This window comes from Lepidothrix coronata, unplaced genomic scaffold (assembly GCF_001604755.1).
Source record: "Lepidothrix coronata isolate B3197 unplaced genomic scaffold, Lepidothrix_coronata-1.0 Scaffold108, whole genome shotgun sequence".
Classification (NCBI taxonomy): Eukaryota; Metazoa; Chordata; class Aves; order Passeriformes; family Pipridae; genus Lepidothrix; species Lepidothrix coronata.
In genome coordinates this window covers 1,734,705-1,754,476 of record NW_016690288.1, presented here as the reverse complement: position 1 = coordinate 1,754,476, position 19,772 = coordinate 1,734,705, and the positions used below count along the sequence as shown (strand labels likewise).

Genomic DNA, 19,772 nt, shown 5'->3' with positions numbered 1-19,772 from the left:
CTGTTACATTTTATTTGAGCTGAGAGTAGGCCTGTGCCATTTTTTGCAGTTGTGTTCATGCATTTCAACTCAACTGTGTGTTGGAACCTTTAGTTTCATATGCTTTATGTCCTTTCTTTGATTTGACTGATAGAGAGCACCCAAAGGTGCCTTATAGAGTGAGGGCAATAAGGGATGAAGGAGAAGTGTCACACACCCTCCAAAATTGCAGATACAGTTTGCTCTGGTAGTGAGAAAATGCTGATTGATAAAGGGTGAGGATACTTTGTGTGGTCCTTCAGTGAACCTGGGGCAGAAGAGCAGTGGCTGTGGGTGAGCACGGTGTACAGTGGGAATGTGCATCAGCACAAGTGTGTTTGGCTTGCATGCACCATTAAAAGAGCATCTGTGTGAATTTTTGTGTGGAAATAGGAATGAGAGAAGAAAGAGGGGGGGGGAAAAGGTGATGGAGAGTGTTCATGGAGAAGGAACCTTTGGTCTCCAGTCATGGAATGGAGATGAATGAATGTCTACTCCTGTACAGTCTGAATAGAACTTACTATGATCATATGAGTAATTACAATAGCTTAGGAGGAGTTGGTTGGTGTTTGTTATATGGATATTGCTGAGTGTAGTAGGTGTCTCATAAAATACCTCATTAGATACCTTGCCGAGTATTTTGTCTGCATTTACCTCTGCTACCAGTATTTATGTATGTGATTTTAGATCTAAATTTCTGAAAGGGACTTCTTGCCAGAATTGACCTCTGGAGTAACCAGTCTTCACAGGAGGTTAGTTCAAATGGAGCATCAACAAGGCTAGATGAAAATGTTAATATGTTCAAGCAAAATATGTGGAAGGATACATTAAAACAGATACATGCATTTTCAGCATTGAAGTGGATGTGGGTGATATATGTGTACATATATATATATACCCTTGCTGTATATGTGTATATGTGTTCGTGGACATGTGTAATGAATGTATATGGTAAATGTTTTCTCAGTGCACTGCTGTGTAACGTGTTGACCTGCACAGTCCACAGCATAAGAGAAAGCAGATGTGTTCTCAATTGTAATGAAAATACAGTTTGTAGAGGTTTTTTTTGTACTTTTTATTTATTGCAATGCCAGTAAAGTTCATTAAAGCTGGCTTGAAAGGCAAAAGCAATTTGATACCTATTAAGTAGATCATGTTGTTTTATGAACATTGAGGTTAGTCGAGAATTGTTTATAGTACCAAGCAACGTGGTTAGGGGCTAGTCCAGCCAAAAAAGGCTTCTCTGGAGTGATGACTTCTTCTTCCCCTGGGGAAACTTCCATGGATCTCAGAATCCACATTGCACTGTGCTGTAATGAGGGAGGGTTTGACTCTGTGCATGCTGCAATGTGATGGTAACTTTAACAACTTCATCTATGGCAGAAATACTTTGAGAAATCTAAAAGCTTCCCAAATGAAGGTCTTAAACTGTGATTTCCTTGGGACATGAGTGTTGGCCCTTCCTGCCTGCAGCCCCTGGACCTCACACCCTCTCTGTGGTGCACGAGATTCTGCGTTCGTGGTCTCACTGAGGTCCTGCCCTGGCACAAGGTCACACGGTGACAGTGCTGAAAGCACCACATAGACGCTGCTTTGTGTGCACCTGGGGCTGGGTTAAAGAAGAGCAGTGGACAAGGGCACTTGCCCGGACCAGGCTAAACTCTGTCTCTCTTTGTTTTTTCTCTCTCCTGCAGCTCAAGCCAGGTCAGAACAGCTGCCGGGACAGCGACAGCGAGAGCGCAAGCGGGGAGTCCAAGGGTTTCCATCGGAGCAGCTCCCGGGAAAGGCTCAGTGACGTGAGTATGACTCCTCCAGCTGAACACTGCTCTGGGGAACCCTGCTGGGCTTTTCTGAGGGGTGGCAGTCATAACGTGATTTAGTTTCTGGGATGGTTTGTTGCTAAAATCTCCTTCTTTTGGGGTTTCTGGAGAGGAAGAGGTAACTTAATCTCCTGCCCCAGTTCAGAAAACGTCTTAAAGTTTGATACAATGTCTTTCTGTGTGCAAATACTCATTACTTTTGAAACATTCGAAGGCCATTTAATGAAGTAAAAATGTTCTGCGTAGTTGAGAAGTGAGGTGGCCTCTTTTTACCCCAAGTGGGGAAGGAAAAGAATGTATTTCTTTGGGCTAAATACTGTCTTTATGAAAAGTATTAGAGTGTCTAGAGAGACTCAGCTAACTTATATATAATGAATTGATATAACATGGCCAACAATAGCATAAGCTCTGCCTTTATTGCTCTACCTAAACTGCTGTGGAAGGGCCTGAGATGGCAGCTCTGTGGAGAGTGTTTTTCTCCACTGGAGAATGCTGGCCATTCAGGGGGTGACACACACGAGTTATTCTGACAGAGGAATGACTACAGAAATCTCTTTGTTGCTGCAATCAGATTATTATTATTTATTATGTGTACCATCACAATCCTTGAGTGTTTTATTCATAGTTCTGTGTCCTCTGTGCTACATGCTTTACAACACAGAATATAAAGACAGCCCTGTCCCCAGAGACTATCTAAATTGGGGATTTTGTAGGTCAGATCCTTGGCTGGTAAAAGCATGGATGGCTACATTAGTCAGCCCAATTTGTATCAGCCAGCAATCTGGCCCTGCTTTCAACTAACCCACATTTTGGAAATGGGAATTTTATCGATAGCATGTCCATGTAGATTTGGATGACAGATACCAGATGGTGTCCTCTATAGGCCAATCCAATAAAACTGAACTGAGCAGGCATTAAAAGAAATACCTTTGTAAAGGATACATTTCATTGTGCAAATTTAAGCCTCGAGGCACACAGCTAGCAATTTTTGCTGAATTGTGCATATCACTGGAACAGATGCCTGATTTTTTCTTTTTCTGTGAAAGTGTGAAATCTGTAGCACTTTCTTTCCACATCCCTTTGTCACCTTATTGTAGAGGTCCATTTCTTCCCCAGAGCCAACCTTTATGGGTACAGTCAGCTAAACTCTTCAGAGCCTGCCCTTCATAGCTGTCAGGTGAGGTCACTCTGGGGGCTCCTTGGAAGAGCAGATTGAAACCAGAGGAGATAGTGAGTAAATGTTCTGTACAGGTAGCAGTGGATGGCAGCCTGTCACCACTGCCATCCTTTGCCTCTGAGCCCTGTGGCAGCTGAGAAGTCACTGCAATGAACTCCACAATTACACAGCACCTCCCAGCAAAAAATTTTCACAGCTCCTTACAGACATGGTTTTAATTTAGCCTTGTTGCTCCCTTGCAATGTGCTGAGTGGAGAGCTCTGAGCCTTATTGAGCTTCCCAGCAGCTCACAGCACTGCAGTGCCAGACCTGGCAGTGAGAGCAGAGTCCTGCTTGTCCCTCCACCCATCAAATCCACTTTTTCTCTGATGTTTTTACAATACTTTTCCTTTGTCTTGGCACTGTGGCAAATTGAAAGGAAGTAAAGAGCAAATACAACTTCCCCAGTGCATCTGAGAGAGGACATAGGGATTCACAGGTTGCTCAAAAGGAACGTTATGTAAATATATGTGAAGATGTACAATTGAAAATGTTATACATAATTTATATTCTGCTTAATAAGGAAATTTCCTTTATGCTTTGATAATTCATTCCAATACAAGCATGTGTCTCTGGTCTGGTGTTACCAGTTCAGCTGAGATTTGAAAAAGATGCATGAGACAGTTTTCATCTTACCTGGGCCTGTGGTGGCCTTTCCCAGACTCCTTCAGTTCAGAGCAGCACATCCCATTCTCTCCCAAAGCCAAACACCCTGTGTGTTGAAATGACAGGGCCTTACAAAGTGCCAGTGATACTTCCACTTCCACATGTGGGGGAGCCTGCCCTGAACTTGATCTTGAACACAAATATGCTTCATGAGCTTAATAAGGTTATTTTAAATAATATCTTTTGAAGAAGTCAGTTGTCTAATGATACCCACCAGTTACTGTCCAGAAAACGTGTCAGACAACAGAGTAAGCTTTCACAACTATTTTCTCAGAAAAAAACACACAAAAAGTTGTACACCCAACAAAAGATAGAACAAAAATATAAGACATGGCAGGCAGAGTAACCCTGAGGTCAGAAAGCAAATTTTGGCCATGAAATATAATGAATCTCTGCTAATATAGCCTGACAGCATTGGAAGATTAAGCTCCTGTATGGAAATGTGGATAATGAATGAAGTGCACATACTGCAGGTAGATGATCATTTCCTGATCCCCAGTTGTAAGCAGGCTGGTGAAACAGCAGTACTGGAGCTTCATGGGCCTTGATGTGGGGCCTAAGTGATGGTTCAGTGACAGATGCAGGATGAGGGAGATGGGATAATGAATATGCAGTTGCAAACGGACACCTCAGTGCCTTCATTCTCTCTCCTGTCAGGTATCTTTCAACTCTGCCTGTTATAACTACACCTGCAGTCCTTGGATAACACAGAGTGTGTTTACAAGGAGTGACTCCTTTCCAGGCTAATGAGATCCAAGCCGGTAATTTGCAGCAATTGTGAGAGGTGGGCAGAAATGAAAAGAAGATAATTCAGTGAAAAGACCATGTTAAACAGGAGACTTTTCTCCTAATGAAGCTTGAGATAGCATCAGACAGTAGGAAGAGGAATATCCTCTGTTCTTGTCAGATGCAATGCAGTGAGACTGTTTTCCATCAACTCCTTTCTTTGTCCTCATCTTGCGTGTGTGTGCACAGGCACACACCCCTCTGTGAGAGAACATAATTAGCAGAGAATTTGACCTCTGCTAGATTAGGGATAATGATTGCTCGAATGCTCCAGTGCAGGCATGTGGCAGTGCCCTGATGCAGCTCCCCGTTTGAATTTCATAAACCCATGGCTCTCTGCCTTTCTCCCCTTTATAGGTTGGGGTTTTTTTGGAATGACAACTTGTTTTTTCTTTTATGGATGGAGGTAGCTCCAGGGGCCTAAAAGAGAAATTGGAGAGCTGCTCCTCCTTTATATATAGGGTGCTGTAGTCAGTTTAATCTCATCAAAATCTTTCCAGTAGTAGAATTCATTTTGTTGAGATCTTGCTTAGAGACAAGATGGCAGCGCTTTCTCTTTTGCTCAGCTTGGAGCTCAGTCAACTTGTTTTCCTTATCTTTCTGTATGTATTTAGTTTTAATTGAGTCTTCCCTCTTTGGAATACTTTTTAGTCATGTTTCACAAAACAGCCAGGAGATCTACTTGAGGAAAACATGAGAATTACATCTAACCTGGATGGTGAATGCACTGAGTATTCAGGGGTTCAGCCACCTCTTTGCTGATCAAAAAATCAAAACACCTGATTCCTTTGGTGCACATTCCTAAATCCCTGATCTATCTGATCTCACCCTGCCTGCTGCTTCTGGTGTTGACTGCAGGGTTTCAGTGAGGGGATGAGTAGCAGAAGCCTCTCACATGTGGCCATGGGCTGGGAGGCAGCACGTCATCCACTCTTGCTGCACAGCAGAAGCCTGGAGTGCCTGGACTCTGCTTCCTTTGCTGAACAAGGAATCACAAACCAGAAGAAACAGTTGGCACCTTTCTGTCTGGAATGTTTTTCCAATTCCTGAACAGGGAGTGGGACAGGAATCTTTCCATTTGTCCCCTACATGAAAGGTCTCATCCTGGGCTCTCATCCAAGCTGATGCACTCTTCATGAGTGCTTCCCTTTTCCCAGTGCTTTGTGTGCTCCTACTGCCTTGTGGGCTTTGAGAGTAGGTCACAGTGAGGTATCACTGAGGGTGAAGTCCTGAAGTCCCCTGCCCACCAGGTCTGTTGCTCTTTGCTTCGTGAAGAAACGTGTCTACACCCCCAGCAGGGTAATCTTGTGGGCAGCTCACGGTTTCAGGCTCAAATATGGGATATTTCCAATTCTCTTGTCTCCCATTCCTCCCACCTGTACAGAGCCCAGAGAAAGACAAACTGAGGGACAGCCTTTGGGTTATGTGCTCTGAAATCCTCAGTGCTGTTCCTTCTCCAGAATGTCACCAGCAGTCTTGGCTGTATCCGAAGTGGGATCACACAAGCAGAGCTCTGTGTGTGTTTGTGTGCGTGTGCCAGGAGCTGATCAGCTGCAGTGGCTGCTGCTTTGTGTGTGTGTGTTTGCAAGGGGGTGTATGTGTGTGTTTGTGTGTCTAAGGTTGGGTGCTTAAATGCTTTGTTGCATTATGTTAATTCCTCGGCAGTGCAATCAAATTCATGTCGTAATTAAAGCTGTCAGTTGGAAGGCAAGCCAATCGCCAAGAAAACACAGCATAACAAATGAAGTGAAATGATTCTGCGTGTAGCTATACAATGCTTCGCCAGGCATGAAATTAAATAAGTAATTTGATGTTGACATCAGAAATTGAAATGATACCCACTGTTCCTTCATTCAGTCAGACCTGCATAAACAATAGCCAGAACAAATATGTACAACATAGTCTTTCTCCCCACCCAGCTCCCCAAGTAATGCACAATATATATGCAAAATGGGTATAACTGTGCCTTCCAAGACCTCAAGGATGTAATTTTCTTTGGTACACAATAAACTAATGCTTACATGAGGGTTACTACATTTTTGCTTCTGGGCCAAAGTTCTTCTCTTTAAGAAAGGAAGGAAACAAAACAAAAAACAAAACAAAACAAAAAACCCCAACAAAAACAAACCCAGAATGAAAATAACAAAACCAAAACCATGTTAATTTTAAGCAAGTGTGTTTTGCTGATGGGCACCTAATGCAGGCTTCTGCTGGTGGTTGTGTGAATATCAAGTAGTATATCTAATGTCCTATTTTGCAAAGGGTTTCGGAAAGTGAAACCATTACCTCTATTATAGGCACACTTTATATAAGAGATGTAGAACCATCCAGTGCAGGATCACGACTCAGCATGGGCTTGTAAAGATGCTTGTGCAGTTGGTACCCAGGCTGGGCACTGGGTAGTGGGATCCTGTCGCTATTGGGAGTTATCCAGAAGGTGAGAAGTTGTCTCTTGCATAGCCCTCGCTTCAGCCTTTGTGCTCCGTCAACACACAGTTCACACACAGCTGACGTAGTCATCCATGCATGTGCAACACAGTCTTTTGTACTTCAATTAAAAAGAGTTTGCAAACTGTACTCTCCATATGCAGCATGCAATGTGTGAAGGGCTATATTTCCATCCGGCAAACTCAAATTCCCTGGAAATGCACAGTTGTTCAGTGAAAGTCATTTGACTGCTATGTTTCGACTGTCCTCCCATAGCCATTGCAACATTGCTTTTGAAGGAATGAAAATATTCAGTGGGAAATATTTTGTTTGCTTATTCTTTTTTTCTTCCATTTTATTGTTTTGTTTTGATACTTGATCCTTCCAAAACTTGGAATAGAAAGCAGACAAAAATTACACACAGATGCAGAAGGCAAACTTTGGAGCTTTCAGCCAGTAAAGTAAGTTTTAAAAATTGTTAGTGAAAGAGTGGGACTCACTTGGCATCTGTACATAGCTGAAACAAAAGTGGTTATAATGATTGCACGTGTTGTACTTGTGGGCAGATCTCTCCAGCTTAAATTAAAAGAATGTAAATGGCATGAAGCAGAAAGCAGGATGAGTGAGGGGGAAGGCAGGCTTTGTGGTGTGCTTTGCCAGGAACGTGGATGTGTTTGATACTGGAGTGTGCTGCACTGCACTCACTGCCAGGGGCTGCAGAGCTGCAGCCTGGGGGCCACAGGCTCCCAAATCCAGGGCCTGTGGCCCATGGAGGGCACTCCCCATCTGGGAACAGTGGCCAGGCTGGGCAATGACCGGGGCTGTGGTGGTGACCAGGTTATTCCCAGCACAGAGAATGGTCACAGCAACACTAAGGAAAGCAGAGCAGTTGTGCTGAGCCCTGGGGCCTCATGGCCACTTGTTCCCAGGTCTGCAGTGCCCATTCTTGAGCAGAGGCACTGTCAGGGGCATTGCCACTGGGCCAGGTGGGCCTTGCTGTGGATGATGGTGGTAGAGAGAACTTGAGGCTCCAGAACAGCAGGAGTGGGGACAGGAGGACTTTGGAATTTATTTGTTTCTGTGGAGCTCCCCTTGCAGGCTGATAACCAGACCTGTGCACTGCAGACCTGCTTTTGGAGTCCCCTGCAGAAGAGTCTCAGAACAGGGATGAAGAGATGCAAATTCTCAGTCTTTCCAGGGGTTTGCCCAGGCTGGTTGGGCCCCTCTGCAGTTCCTGGTTGTCCCTGAGCTGTGGCATTACTGAAAATGAGCCTGTGCTGAGGAACAGAAATGAGAATTGAGCTACAGGAGTTACAGACTGGTTGTTTCAGTGCTCACTAGAGAATGGTCCTCTGCTTTTTGCTTCCTTGTCCATCGACTCTCCGGGCAGGAGCGCTGGGAACTGTTCACCCACCCTCTAATGGAACAGGCAGTGACCTGGATTAGGACTGAGATGTTTCAGTCTCTCCCCGTGTCTCTAAGAGAACCTGCTGTGTAATCCCCATTGCTTAGATGAAAAACTAATGAAACAAAACCCTTTATCTCCTTAATTCCTGTGAATGTAGAGGTTGTGATCATGCCCCACTTAAACTGAATTTCATGATGGTTTTTTGTTTAAAGCATTTAAACCATTTGATTATTTCCCATGGTAATAATATTGGTTTCACTTATTTTTATGAGTTGGGGTTTTGAAATCTATTTCACACTGTAGATGTTTGCTGCTTGTGGTTTTTCTTTTCTTTCTAAGTCCTTGGTTTGTCAAACAATGTGGACATCCAAATGGGAAATTGCAGTGGCTGCATTCTCGAGAAAACGGCACATTGACTGAAGCGGCTTCTCTGTGCCCACGCGTTCTTTACATTTCAGACTACTAATTATGTTTACAAAATGTCTCATTTTAGAAAAGCACTATGTGTGTACTAACCAGGGCCTTTCGGGAATAAATTGGCAAACAGGTCATACACTGAAAAAGTCATCCAAACCCACCGGGCTTTTTGTTTTGAAGTCAGTCTACTTTTTTTTTTTCCTTCCCCCCCTCCCGCCTGCCCCTTTGTGGCCACGAAGCTGAGTAGCTGGAGTCCAGGGCATTGAATGTCAGCATGTCAGGGAGGCTGGTTGATGAGTGTCTGTTTAGTCTCAGTGCAGGGCGAAATGCCATCATTAATTCATTACCCAGCTGCCTGTCAAATAAATTGGCAATTACGTCCACCGCAGAAGCTTGGAATTCAGTAAATAGCACGTTACCATCTCAGAGTCGTTGAGAGATGTAAAGGGAAAAATTAAGCAACAGCGTGTTTGTTTCAGTAGCAGATGACAAGGGGCAGCACATTGGTGCTGTGATGTAGTGATGAAAAGCTTGGAAAGGGCTGGTAATGAGCTGTGTGGATTGGAACGTGTTAAAAACCATCACTGACTTTCCACTTTGTCTTTGTGTTTTGTTGCAGAGCTCAGCTCCTTCCAGCTTGGGAACAGGCTACTTTGTAAGTGTATCTCAACTTTCACACATGTGCCTCTGAACAGCATAGCTTCCTCCTCAGACAAAAGTGCCTTGGTGTGTGGGAATGGGACTAACCAGCCAACCCCACTCTGGCCCACAGCTTAACGTACCTTTGTTATTTCTTCCTCCACAAGTGCATTGGAAGTAGGGTTTCCAACACGGTGGCCAGTGTTTTCCTGAACTAATTAATTACTACATAAATTCCAACAGTATTTAATTTACACAATTAGAGCAAATAAAATGAACCATGGTCTTACCAGCTCTCTAATCTGAGATGGCAGGATCTTGATTTCCCCTTGTAGCAATTCTTTGCCTCATCTCCTGTGTACCACAGTCCAGAGAACGTGACACAGTGATTTCTACCTGTTGCTTAGGAGCCCCATGTCCCATGTTCACTCTTGGGAAATGCAACTGTACTTGTATTTATGCCAGATTTACATTTTATGTCCTGAAAAGTGGATCAGGGCCCAGCTGGTTTGAAAATTGATCAGTTTTTTTGGTTTTGTGATTTATTTGCATGCACCTATTGATTTAACAGTCTATATACCTTTCTATCTGTTCATTCCCACATTCATCAATATACCTTTTATTTGCACAGATAAGTTTGGCGGTAAAAAAATGTTTTCCAGTCAATCCAATGTACTGTTTATTTTCTTCCAAGACTTGTATTTAAATTGCTTATACCCTGTTTCACTTGTAACTTATGTTCTTATGAGAACTGTGTTCTCAAAGCACGTCTTTTCTGCCTTTATAAAACTGTAAGAGAAGCAGAGCATTATGTATGTCCAAAACCAGGTGGGTAAAATGCAGTGAACCTTGTCCTGTAGCATTGCTCTGTGAGGTTAACAGCATAATCAAAGCCTGTTTCTATCTTTTCATCAGACTCTGGGGAAAATAAAACTGTATGGTATTCAATTACATGATGGAAAAACTTTGTTGCTCTCTTGTCAGATTCCCAGAGAGTAATTTTCTTCTATTAGTACATGGTGAATTTAGTCTTTTGTCACAGGGGTCGATGATCCTATAAGAAAGTTATGTGATTAGACTGTGTTCATGTGACCTCACCTGTAAAGTATAAAATGCAAGCACAAAAATTGCTTAATACCTGGAGAAATGCTGTGTCCTGCTGGATTTACCTTGGACTTCTGCACCAACTGAATGTTCATACTGCTGGTGGTGAGGTGTGAAAAGAGCATCACCAATTGAAAAAGCTTTGTGGTCGTTGTTCTAATTATACCAAAGCCCAGATCAGTGTAAGGTAAGTTGTGAAACAGAAAAACAGACTGCTTTCCTTTTTTCAGCACTTTCCCTGGTTTGTGTCACTTGTATTTTTAAGAGGGAGGGGATGAATGGAAAAATTATATCAAATGCATTAAAACTAAAACTCGAGTGTCTTCCCATAGTTCAGAGGGAATTGCTTTCCTTTGTCTGGGAAAATTCAAATCATATGAACATTTATAGACATGCTCTGGAATGGGACAAATATAATATGGGCTGAAGGGCTGTAACATGTATATCTATATATAAATATATAAATCAGCCTTGTTCTCCTTACAGCGAGAGCTGAATATGCATGGTTTGAGAGCGGTGCTCAGCTTCATCTTTAGGCAGCAGAGGTAACAGAAGACAAGCCATCTGCTGTTCCCTGCACCATACTGTCTGTGGGTTGGTCCAGTAAAGTGAAAATCTGGAAGGTGTCAACATCCCCTATGCTCCAACGAGAGCTTGAAAGTTTCCAGTTCTCCTGAGTGAGGGATTTAGTAACAAGAAGAAGCTTGACATCTTCTAGGGCCAATGTATTGGCACTTCAAATCATTCTAATTTGGATCTGTGTTGGTGGGGGAGACATCCCTTGTTAGGTGCCATTAATACATTTAACTGTGCTGTTTCTTGTCTCTAGTCACAGTATTAAGATTTCTTTAACTTTCTTTTCATTTTCTTCACTAATAGCCAAGAAGGTAGAAAATACCCTTCAGCTTCTATCTTAAAGTTGTTTTTACACTTACATGGAGGGTTTTTTCCTCCCTTTTCACTTTGGAAAATTGTTTTTAGGATTATCTTGCTTATTGTTTTAAAGAAGTCAGTACCCTTATTAACTTACATGGGGCAAATAAAACCCAGATGTGTTTTGTGGTACCAGACAATGAGAAAAATGCTCCAGAATGATCCAATTAGCATGTGTTTCTGATAAATGTAATTATTGTATTATCAAAGTGCAAAAGAATATGCACTTGAATTGACTTCTTTTTTCCAAAGCTTTTAACTAGAAAAGACTGTTAGTTTTTGTGTTTAGTGTTAACCCGGAACATCAAAACAGGGGTCCCTGGTCTCAAAGAAAGTAAAAGTAACTTCTAGTTTAATAGATAATAACAAAGCTTTTGCCTTTGGAAATTATTCCATATGTGATATACATTGGATATGAAATATTATGTACTGCAGCTCACCCAAGGAAACATAGGAACCAGGTAAGTTAAAATGCACTGATGGACATCTACTGCATATGGAAGCAAGTTTTATTCAGAAATGAATGAACACTGAGGTACAGATTAGGTAGCATTTATTTGCTGTTTAAATCCAAGTATTCATGGACTCTTTGTGTGTTTAGGCCATGCTACATAGCATAGAGATAATACTTGTTCAACTTGGAATCTCCTTTGAGAACCATGCTTTTTCCAGGCACTCAGGTTTGATGGGTGGTGGGTCATGTGTCTGCAGTCTGTTTGTGGATCCTGTGCATGCTACAGCAAAGCTAAAATGACTTTTAGATCCTGATATTCTACAGAAAGTCTCCTGAGATCACAGAGTGTTTAGGAAACATTTATAAAGCTGACACTTCCCAGTAACACAAAATTGTTTCTGTAATATCTCTACGATAGCTCCATCCTAGGAATTCATTCTGCACTTTCAGTAGTGGTGAAGGCTGAAATCTTACCTGATTATATACAATAAGTAGGTAAATTTCTGAATGGCAGAGTTGGAGAGCGAATTCTGTCCTTGTTGGCTCTGTGTTAGTGCTCCTTGAAAAGCAGTAGGTAAAGTTAAAATGCACGTGCTCTGGGGAGGGCATTCCCACAGCCTGCTTTGCCACCCCACCTTCCCCAGGAAGGCAATGGAGAGGGGTGGGAATCTCCATCAGGTGATTCAGCCTAACCCACCCCCAGCTGGGGTGATGGGACTGCCACTGATTAAACAGACTTTGTAATGAGATGCCTTCAGCAAAGGGGACAGGGGGAGTCACCACTGATGGAGTGTTAACAGTGCAGGGCTGTCAGGGAGTTCTAAATACCCCAACAAGTTTGGTCTTCAGTTAGGAACCACTCTCTTTTACTTCTTTCACAAGTGTTGATGTGTTCAGCAGATTTTGTTGAATAGACATTTTTGTTCTTGTTGGAATCTGCTTCCTCTGTCTTGGTGCTCCTTGTCAGAGGAGACACTTTCCCCTCCTGTTTGCATATTATTAGATCAATGGTCAGAAAGAAGAAACATAGGTAAAAGTCATTCTGATTCTCCCATGTCAGGCCTCCAGGCAGTCTTTTGCCTCAATTGCAGCATCCCTGTCCTGAGTTTCCTCTTCCCAAGCCACCTGTGTTACAGGGCTCCAACTGGCCTGACTTTACTGTTTGCTGTGGGATCGGGCCAGTCTATGATTGGTGTATATGAAAAAAAAATCTAGACATGCTGTTAATATTGGTGCACCCTAAGAAATCATAACTGAATGCTTCCTGGGAAATCTCCCCGTTGTCTTTGATATTTTTTGCATTGTAAATCGTCATTGTCTCTCATCAAAGACAGACTAAAAGGTAGATTATGTCTCATCGAAAAGTCAAAACAGACAATTGGAAATTAGAAGTTAGAATTTTAGAAGAAATCACAACCTTTTTAACTTTAAAGGAAAAGCTATTTGAATTATGTGAGTTTTTAATGTTGTCCAGCTGCTTTAAGATTTCTGGGGTTTGAAATGTTTTAGAATATGATTGGAATTTGTATAACAGTAAATCTTTTTCTCTTATCTGGCTCTGAAGAATGATTTTTGCTCATTTATGTATCTTCCATCCGGCCAAATTCACATTAAAAGATATAGTGGTTCATTGGTTTGCAACACAAAACATAGAAGAAATCAAACCTAAATAACTGAATGTTTTCCTTCTAAACAACAAACCTGATTCTGAAGACTGTCAAGTTCTTTGGCAATTGCACAGTTTCCATGTTTATGGCAACTTATCTCCATTTCCTGCCCGGATCTGCTTCTTGAGTCTTTGTGGCAATTTCTGAGGGTTTTCTGTTCCTTTTTTTAATGCTTATTTTTGGTTAGCAGGTGCTGCCTTTTTTTTTTTTCCCTCCCCCAAATGCAAGGAGTTTGTGGATTTTTCAAAACTAAATAAAATTTGTTAATAAGCCGGTGATGGAAATAATATTTGGAAGGCAGAGTAAAGCTCCCATGACCCTTCTCTTCCAAACAGTGCTCTTGCTCCACCTTAAAAAAAGAAAGAAAAGCTAAAACTGTGCTTTGCACATGGGCTGGTGACTCAGACAAACCTAAATCGTGCCCATATTCCCAGGGGCTCTCCTAATCAGCTGTGCTCTCCAGCCTGGCCCTGGGTGGGTTCAGTTCAGCAGATGTTTGTGTGGTTCCAGCAGGCCACTGGGACACTCTGGCTTGTGCAGTGTTGCATTACATTACTCAGAGCTCTAAAAACTCGTCCCAAGGAGAATAAGGGGAGCACCAGTGGTGTTTAGTATGGAAATGATGGAAAACCAGTCTTTGGCCTAGATAAGGCCAGATATTGCCCTGTGCAATAGGGGGGGTTTCACATGAGACACTGTCCTACAGAACAAATGTGGAATTAGTTACACCAGCACATTCAGAGAGGAGATTTTCCCTCCTTGCCTGGCCCATGTGCCCTGGCAGTGATCCTGGGAGCCTGTGCTTTGTTCCTTGGGGCAGTCAGATTTGTGGTGCTGTTGCCTCTCTCCAAGGGGAGAGTGTGTTAAGAGATTCCACTCTAGAACAGTCCAGTAGGGACCCATCGGCTTCCACAGGAGAGAAACAGATTAGATCAAAACTATCATTTGGAAGAGGTTTAATAAATCCAAGCAGCTAATGCTGCAGAAGGGCTGTGGTGCTGTGCTCCACATCGTGTACACAGTGGTGTTGGTAAACAAAGAACTGTTGTTCTTGCAAGTAGGTTAAGCTGCTCAGTTATTTTTAGTGCATTTAAATGTATTTTGCTTATGTAAAAGTGTCTATCCCTCTGAAATACTGTGGGGTCTACAAAGGCTGTTGGGATGGCACCACACCATAAACTGTCATGTCCCCTGTAACCAGAGTTGAAAGACAATCCTTGTTATCCTGTGTTTGGCACTATAAATCATTGTTAACGAATCCTAATTTGCTTAGTCGGGTAATGAATGATCTCCAATTTTCTCGCTGTAATTAGTTTTACCAACTATTATTATGAAGGGTATATTGAAATCCATTTTAGCTCCACTTTAAATTCTCCATGTGCCCATTCTTTGCAGAAGTGAAGCTGACAACAGAGGTTATGAATTTTCAGATAGTAATTCAGATTCAAGAACAGTGGACAAGATCCCCAGTAGAAATCTCTCTGTGGGCTGTAATTACTCATTAGTGTTTGCAGCCCTCCTTGGAGCAGACTTGGTGTGGTGCAATGAGACCAGGAAACCTGGTGTTTCTTCATCTGAAATCTTTTAGGTGTTGTGTTTTGTTTTCCAGGAGACATTGAAAATGCAGTTTATTGTACCAGCTGCTGTAAGGGAGGCATCATCAATGCCAACTAAATACATTGCATGTAATAAAATCTACCCCAGGTCTATTAATTTTTGCATTTATAAACTATAGTGCTGTTCCTAGGGAGAACTGAGACTCATTAAAGAGTTTGCAAACAACATGACCAGCAAAGCAAGAAGAGCAAGAGCAGGAGTGTGGGTATTTCCAGCATCCTGCTAATCCCAATAAGAATAGTTGGAGCAAAACAACTGGTTTTGGAGAAGAAAACTGTGTATTTCACATATTATTAACTCAGTATTTGAGGAAGGTTTAGGCAAGCAGAGTACATGACCTGAGCTGGGATTTGGTCAGGATAGGCCTCTACTCGGATCATTTTGAACAGGGATGGTGAGGGTCAGAGTTATTTTGGCAGCCCTTCAGAGGGGTGTTTCCTCACACACTGAAGAACCCTGCCCTGATGCATTTTTGAATAACATGCTTGGATTTTAAAATATTAATCCTTACACTTCTTCTTTGAATTGTTTGAAACTATGTTGTCCAAATCTTAAAGAAGGAGAGCAGGGCACCACAGCAGCTTCTTACCCAACTAAGCAGGAGTGAGATCAAATTTCAGAACTTCTGGTCTTTCACGTGTGTCCCCTCATTGCTGAAACACAGATTTTCACCCTCTATCTCAACACTGAAATTTCTTTAATAACTTTAATTTCTTTGGGACAGCTCCCAGATACATTTGGTGATTCAGGAGACAATATCCCCAAGCAGCGCTGAGCTAAAATGTGCTTGTTCCTTGTCCAAGCTAAGTCCTGCTGTAGCTCTCAGAATTGAGCAGTTCTGTGCTGTCTGTAGTAGCTTTGCCTCAGTTTTGCCCTTCTGTCATTCCATTGGGGTTTTTTCTGGCATGGTGTTATATTTGCTGCTCTTGCCTTTCTTTCAGCAAGTATTTTCAGCTTGTTGGTCCCTTTTCCTTCTGCTTCTGTGTGTGGTTCTCCATGTACCTTGCTGGAGGCATCTGTTTCCCAAGGATAACAAGTGTGATGAATGGAGACAGCATGAAGAAAGAAAGGGAGAAAGAAAGGAAATAAGACATTTTATGTATTTGGAGGGGTGATATAAAGCTCTGTTATTTGTCAGAAGGGTCTCCAACTTTTGTAACTGGTGGAAAGGGAGATGTTGAAAGTGGTTGTTAGCTTCATTTACAGTTTAAAATCCTGGAGACACACTCAGTTCATATTTTTGATGGCATTTCGGGTGAACTTCCTTAATAAGTTTTTTTCCAGCAAAAATCAATTTAGAAAAATCAAGACATTATCATTTATAAGCAAGTTTTTAATTATATAATTTCTTCTTCTGGACATTATAAGATTTCTATAAGTAGCAGATAGATTTAAGATTTGCTGTCACTCTAAGTTTGGTCTCTAATGGCCCACGTTACTTGTGGCTCATGTTTTGCTCATCAGCTCTTGCAAAGCAAAATAATTATTTTTTGTGTTTCCCCCTCCTTGTGGTAACATGTGACAGGAATTGCAGATGTGAACCTGAATAATAAAGGATTGCTTCACTGATTGCTAAACATGCATTATGGTGCTTTTAAACTCATTTCAGGTCATCGTACAGCAAATTAGTTTGATTGCAAGCAGTTAAGCTGTCACACACAGAGCCTTCATCTTCCAAGGGTCTCAGTTTCATATCATTAGAAGAGAATGCTCAATAGCACTGGCTGTACTGTGTTTAATATTTGGGAGCAAAGACAGTGGTGGGTCTCTAGAGGAGATTCTATATCATTTTATGGAAAGCAAAGGGATATGCAGTCCCTGAGGGAGTGCTTCAGTGAGTCCTGGCTTTGTTCATGTCTAAAGGGGCTGACCACATTCTCTACAACACAAGAGCCAGTTTGCTCTTTTTTGTTAAGTTTGGAACTTGGCGAAATTTGTTTGTAGGTCAAGTGGAAGGAGCAACACTGGGCTGTTTCTGATGTAAATTATTCTGTTGGTGTTATTGTCTGTGGTGAGATTTTACTCAGAAAAATATAAAATGAACATTTTCACCTGTGTGCTGTTAAAACAACGGGGAAACCTTGCGAGATCTCTGCGTGGCATAACACAAGAATTTGTAGACCAGCACACTCATGCAGAAAGGGGTTATGGCAAAAAGCATTATGGCAGAGAGGAGTTAAAAGGATAAAGTCTGGTGATCTCCCTGAAGAAGGGGTTCAAGGTGCTTGTTTGGGTGGGTGCTGTGTGGAGATGGTGTGAAGCTCATCCTGTGCCCCAGCACGGGAGCCCTGGGCTGCTCAGCTCTGCCTGGCAGAGCTGCTGTGCAAACTTGGCCACCTTGGAAACCACCAGCATGGTCATTGGAGTGACTGCCAGGATCACTGTGGAGAAGGATAATGGAGAAGCCTCTCAGGAACTAGGAGTGTTCACTATGGGTGGATGAATGATGAGGAGAAGCCATGTGATGGTATCATTCTGGTGGGAGCTTCCATAAGCTTTTCATTTTGCCATTTTCTGAGAAACACCATCTCTCCCTCTCTTATATTTTGGAAGAATACATTTACTGATTTAGGCTGCATCATCTTGTTTAATTTTTTTAAACAACAGGTCTTTTTCTCCTGGCAAAAGTTGCAAGTAAGGAAATACTGAGGTAGTTAAGTCAGGAGGAAAACACTCCTGTAATACTGCAGGCACTCAGTTCCCAAACTTGCCCAAAGTATGACTTGTTCTTATGTGAATGAGCAGTGTTAAGGTGAATATTAGGTTATTCTTCTTTTGAGTCCCTTGGAGGGATAGTAGGCTTGTACCTGGAGCAGAGAACACATCTCCTGATTGCAAGAATTAAGGCTGAATTTCACAGAAAAGAGTCCAATCCTCTTTCTCAGCCTTTTATGTCAGAACTCAAAATTGCTGTCTGATAAAATGTAGGACACCAGATTGAATTACTTCATTGAACCACTGCTGTCCCCTGTTAATGGTAATTGCACGGATATAGCGGTCTTTCTTGGCAACATCTCAGATATTTACCTCCCACTGTTTTTCAATTCAAACCTTTGATGAAAATATTCCCAGTACTTCTTTAAAGCAGACACCCAGCTGTCTTTCTTGACAAAGGCAAGGTCTTTAAATCAGATCCTGACAATTTGTGACACAGCAGTCTATCTAAATCACCTTTTACCTATGTCTCTGTGTCATTTCCTGGAAAAAAAAATGTCCATCAGAGGAAGGTTGCTGAGGGCTTGGTGCTCAGAGAGTCTGTGCGTGTGTGGCAGCACCGAGCTGGAAGGTTTGTGTGTTTGTTTCAGTGGAAGTAATTAGCTGAAGGCTTGTACAGTTGCAATGCTGTAATGGTTCATTATAAATATTGGGGAGCACTTTGTCCGTAAGAAAAAGATTATTAGGTTCTTGCTGTTCTCAGACCCAGTCAAGGGTTTTGATGGCCTTTCCTTTAGCAATGGTAAATCTGTTAAAAAAAAAAATAAAAAAAATTAGGGCAAATATTTTCGTCTTCGCTCCACCCGAGGGTTAATGTGCAATCAGCTGAAGTAGCTTATTCACCTCCTGAAATCTCATCTCACTTGATGTGGTGAACTCTGCCTCCCACAGAGAGCTGTGGGTGCCACAGGATGGTTTGGGGCCGGAGTGTCCGTGATGAGCAGCCCTTTGACTCGTGCAGTCAGATCTGGGCACTTTGCATTCCCGAGGAGCTTCCTGGCTGTCTTTGCTGCATGATGGAGGGTGTTCCAGCAGATCTCTTTGCTTTCCTGAGTGTGCTTTTGGGACAAACTCAAGGTTGGCTTATAGTATCAATGGACTTGTCCATATTGTGTAGAATCACTGTAAAAGGATTTATGGGAAAAATCTGTGAGAATCAGTTGCCTGCAGATGAAGATAAAGTGATTTCTTGGGTATTTGTTATGAATGTTTTAGCTGTTCATTTTATCCAGTGACCTATGTAACATTACTCTTCATCACAGAGACAGATGCTTACCTGTGCATTAGTGGAGAGCACTGGGTAAATAGATTTCTAGCTAATACTGTAATAGAACCTCATAATATTAATAGCATTGACTAATTGCTCCTCCTTAGCAGATAAAAGAGTTTGTTGTTAAATGGCAGAATAGACACCAGTTATAACAAAAGATCATGAGATAACTTCATTAGCAGTGTTAATCTTTGCCAAGGAGGATGTGTCTGTCAGGAATGGTGATGAAAGGTGAGCTTGGAGGGGAAAAAATGACTGTTGAGTGCATTTGCCAGGCTGGTTCAGAGAGTGAAGTTCATGTTTGGAGTGGAGTGGCACCACTACAGCATATGATGACACTTGTACCATTTGGAAAAGAAAGGAACCTTCCAAACAAAGGGCTGGACTGTTGGGTATATCAGGGAATGCAAGAGGAATGTGTTGCAGTTTCAAGGAATCATTTCTGACTCCAGGTGTAAAGGGTTTCATGGTGCATAGCTGAAAGAAAAGAGAAGGATTTAAGATATTTAAAGCACTTTAAAAAAAATTCTTCCAGAAAAGATAGTCATGCAAGTCTGAATTCCCTCTGTTGTGATAAGAAATGGAGAAGGGAAGAAAGCTGCTGCCTCTTCTGCT

The 19,772-nt window shown here is 42.1% G+C and overlaps 1 protein-coding gene across 1 annotated transcript in view; it reads left to right on the top strand.

Annotated features, from left to right (window-relative positions):
* AUTS2 (autism susceptibility candidate 2) overlaps positions 1 to 19,772 on the top strand; it is a 777,042-nt gene that overhangs the window by 344,993 nt on the left and 412,277 nt on the right. Inside the window, exons 3-4 of the mRNA XM_017824040.1 lie at positions 1,713 to 1,814; positions 9,378 to 9,413. Of these exons, the coding sequence (XP_017679529.1) occupies positions 1,713 to 1,814; positions 9,378 to 9,413 (138 nt within the window). The remainder of the gene's footprint in view (positions 1 to 1,712; positions 1,815 to 9,377; positions 9,414 to 19,772) is intronic.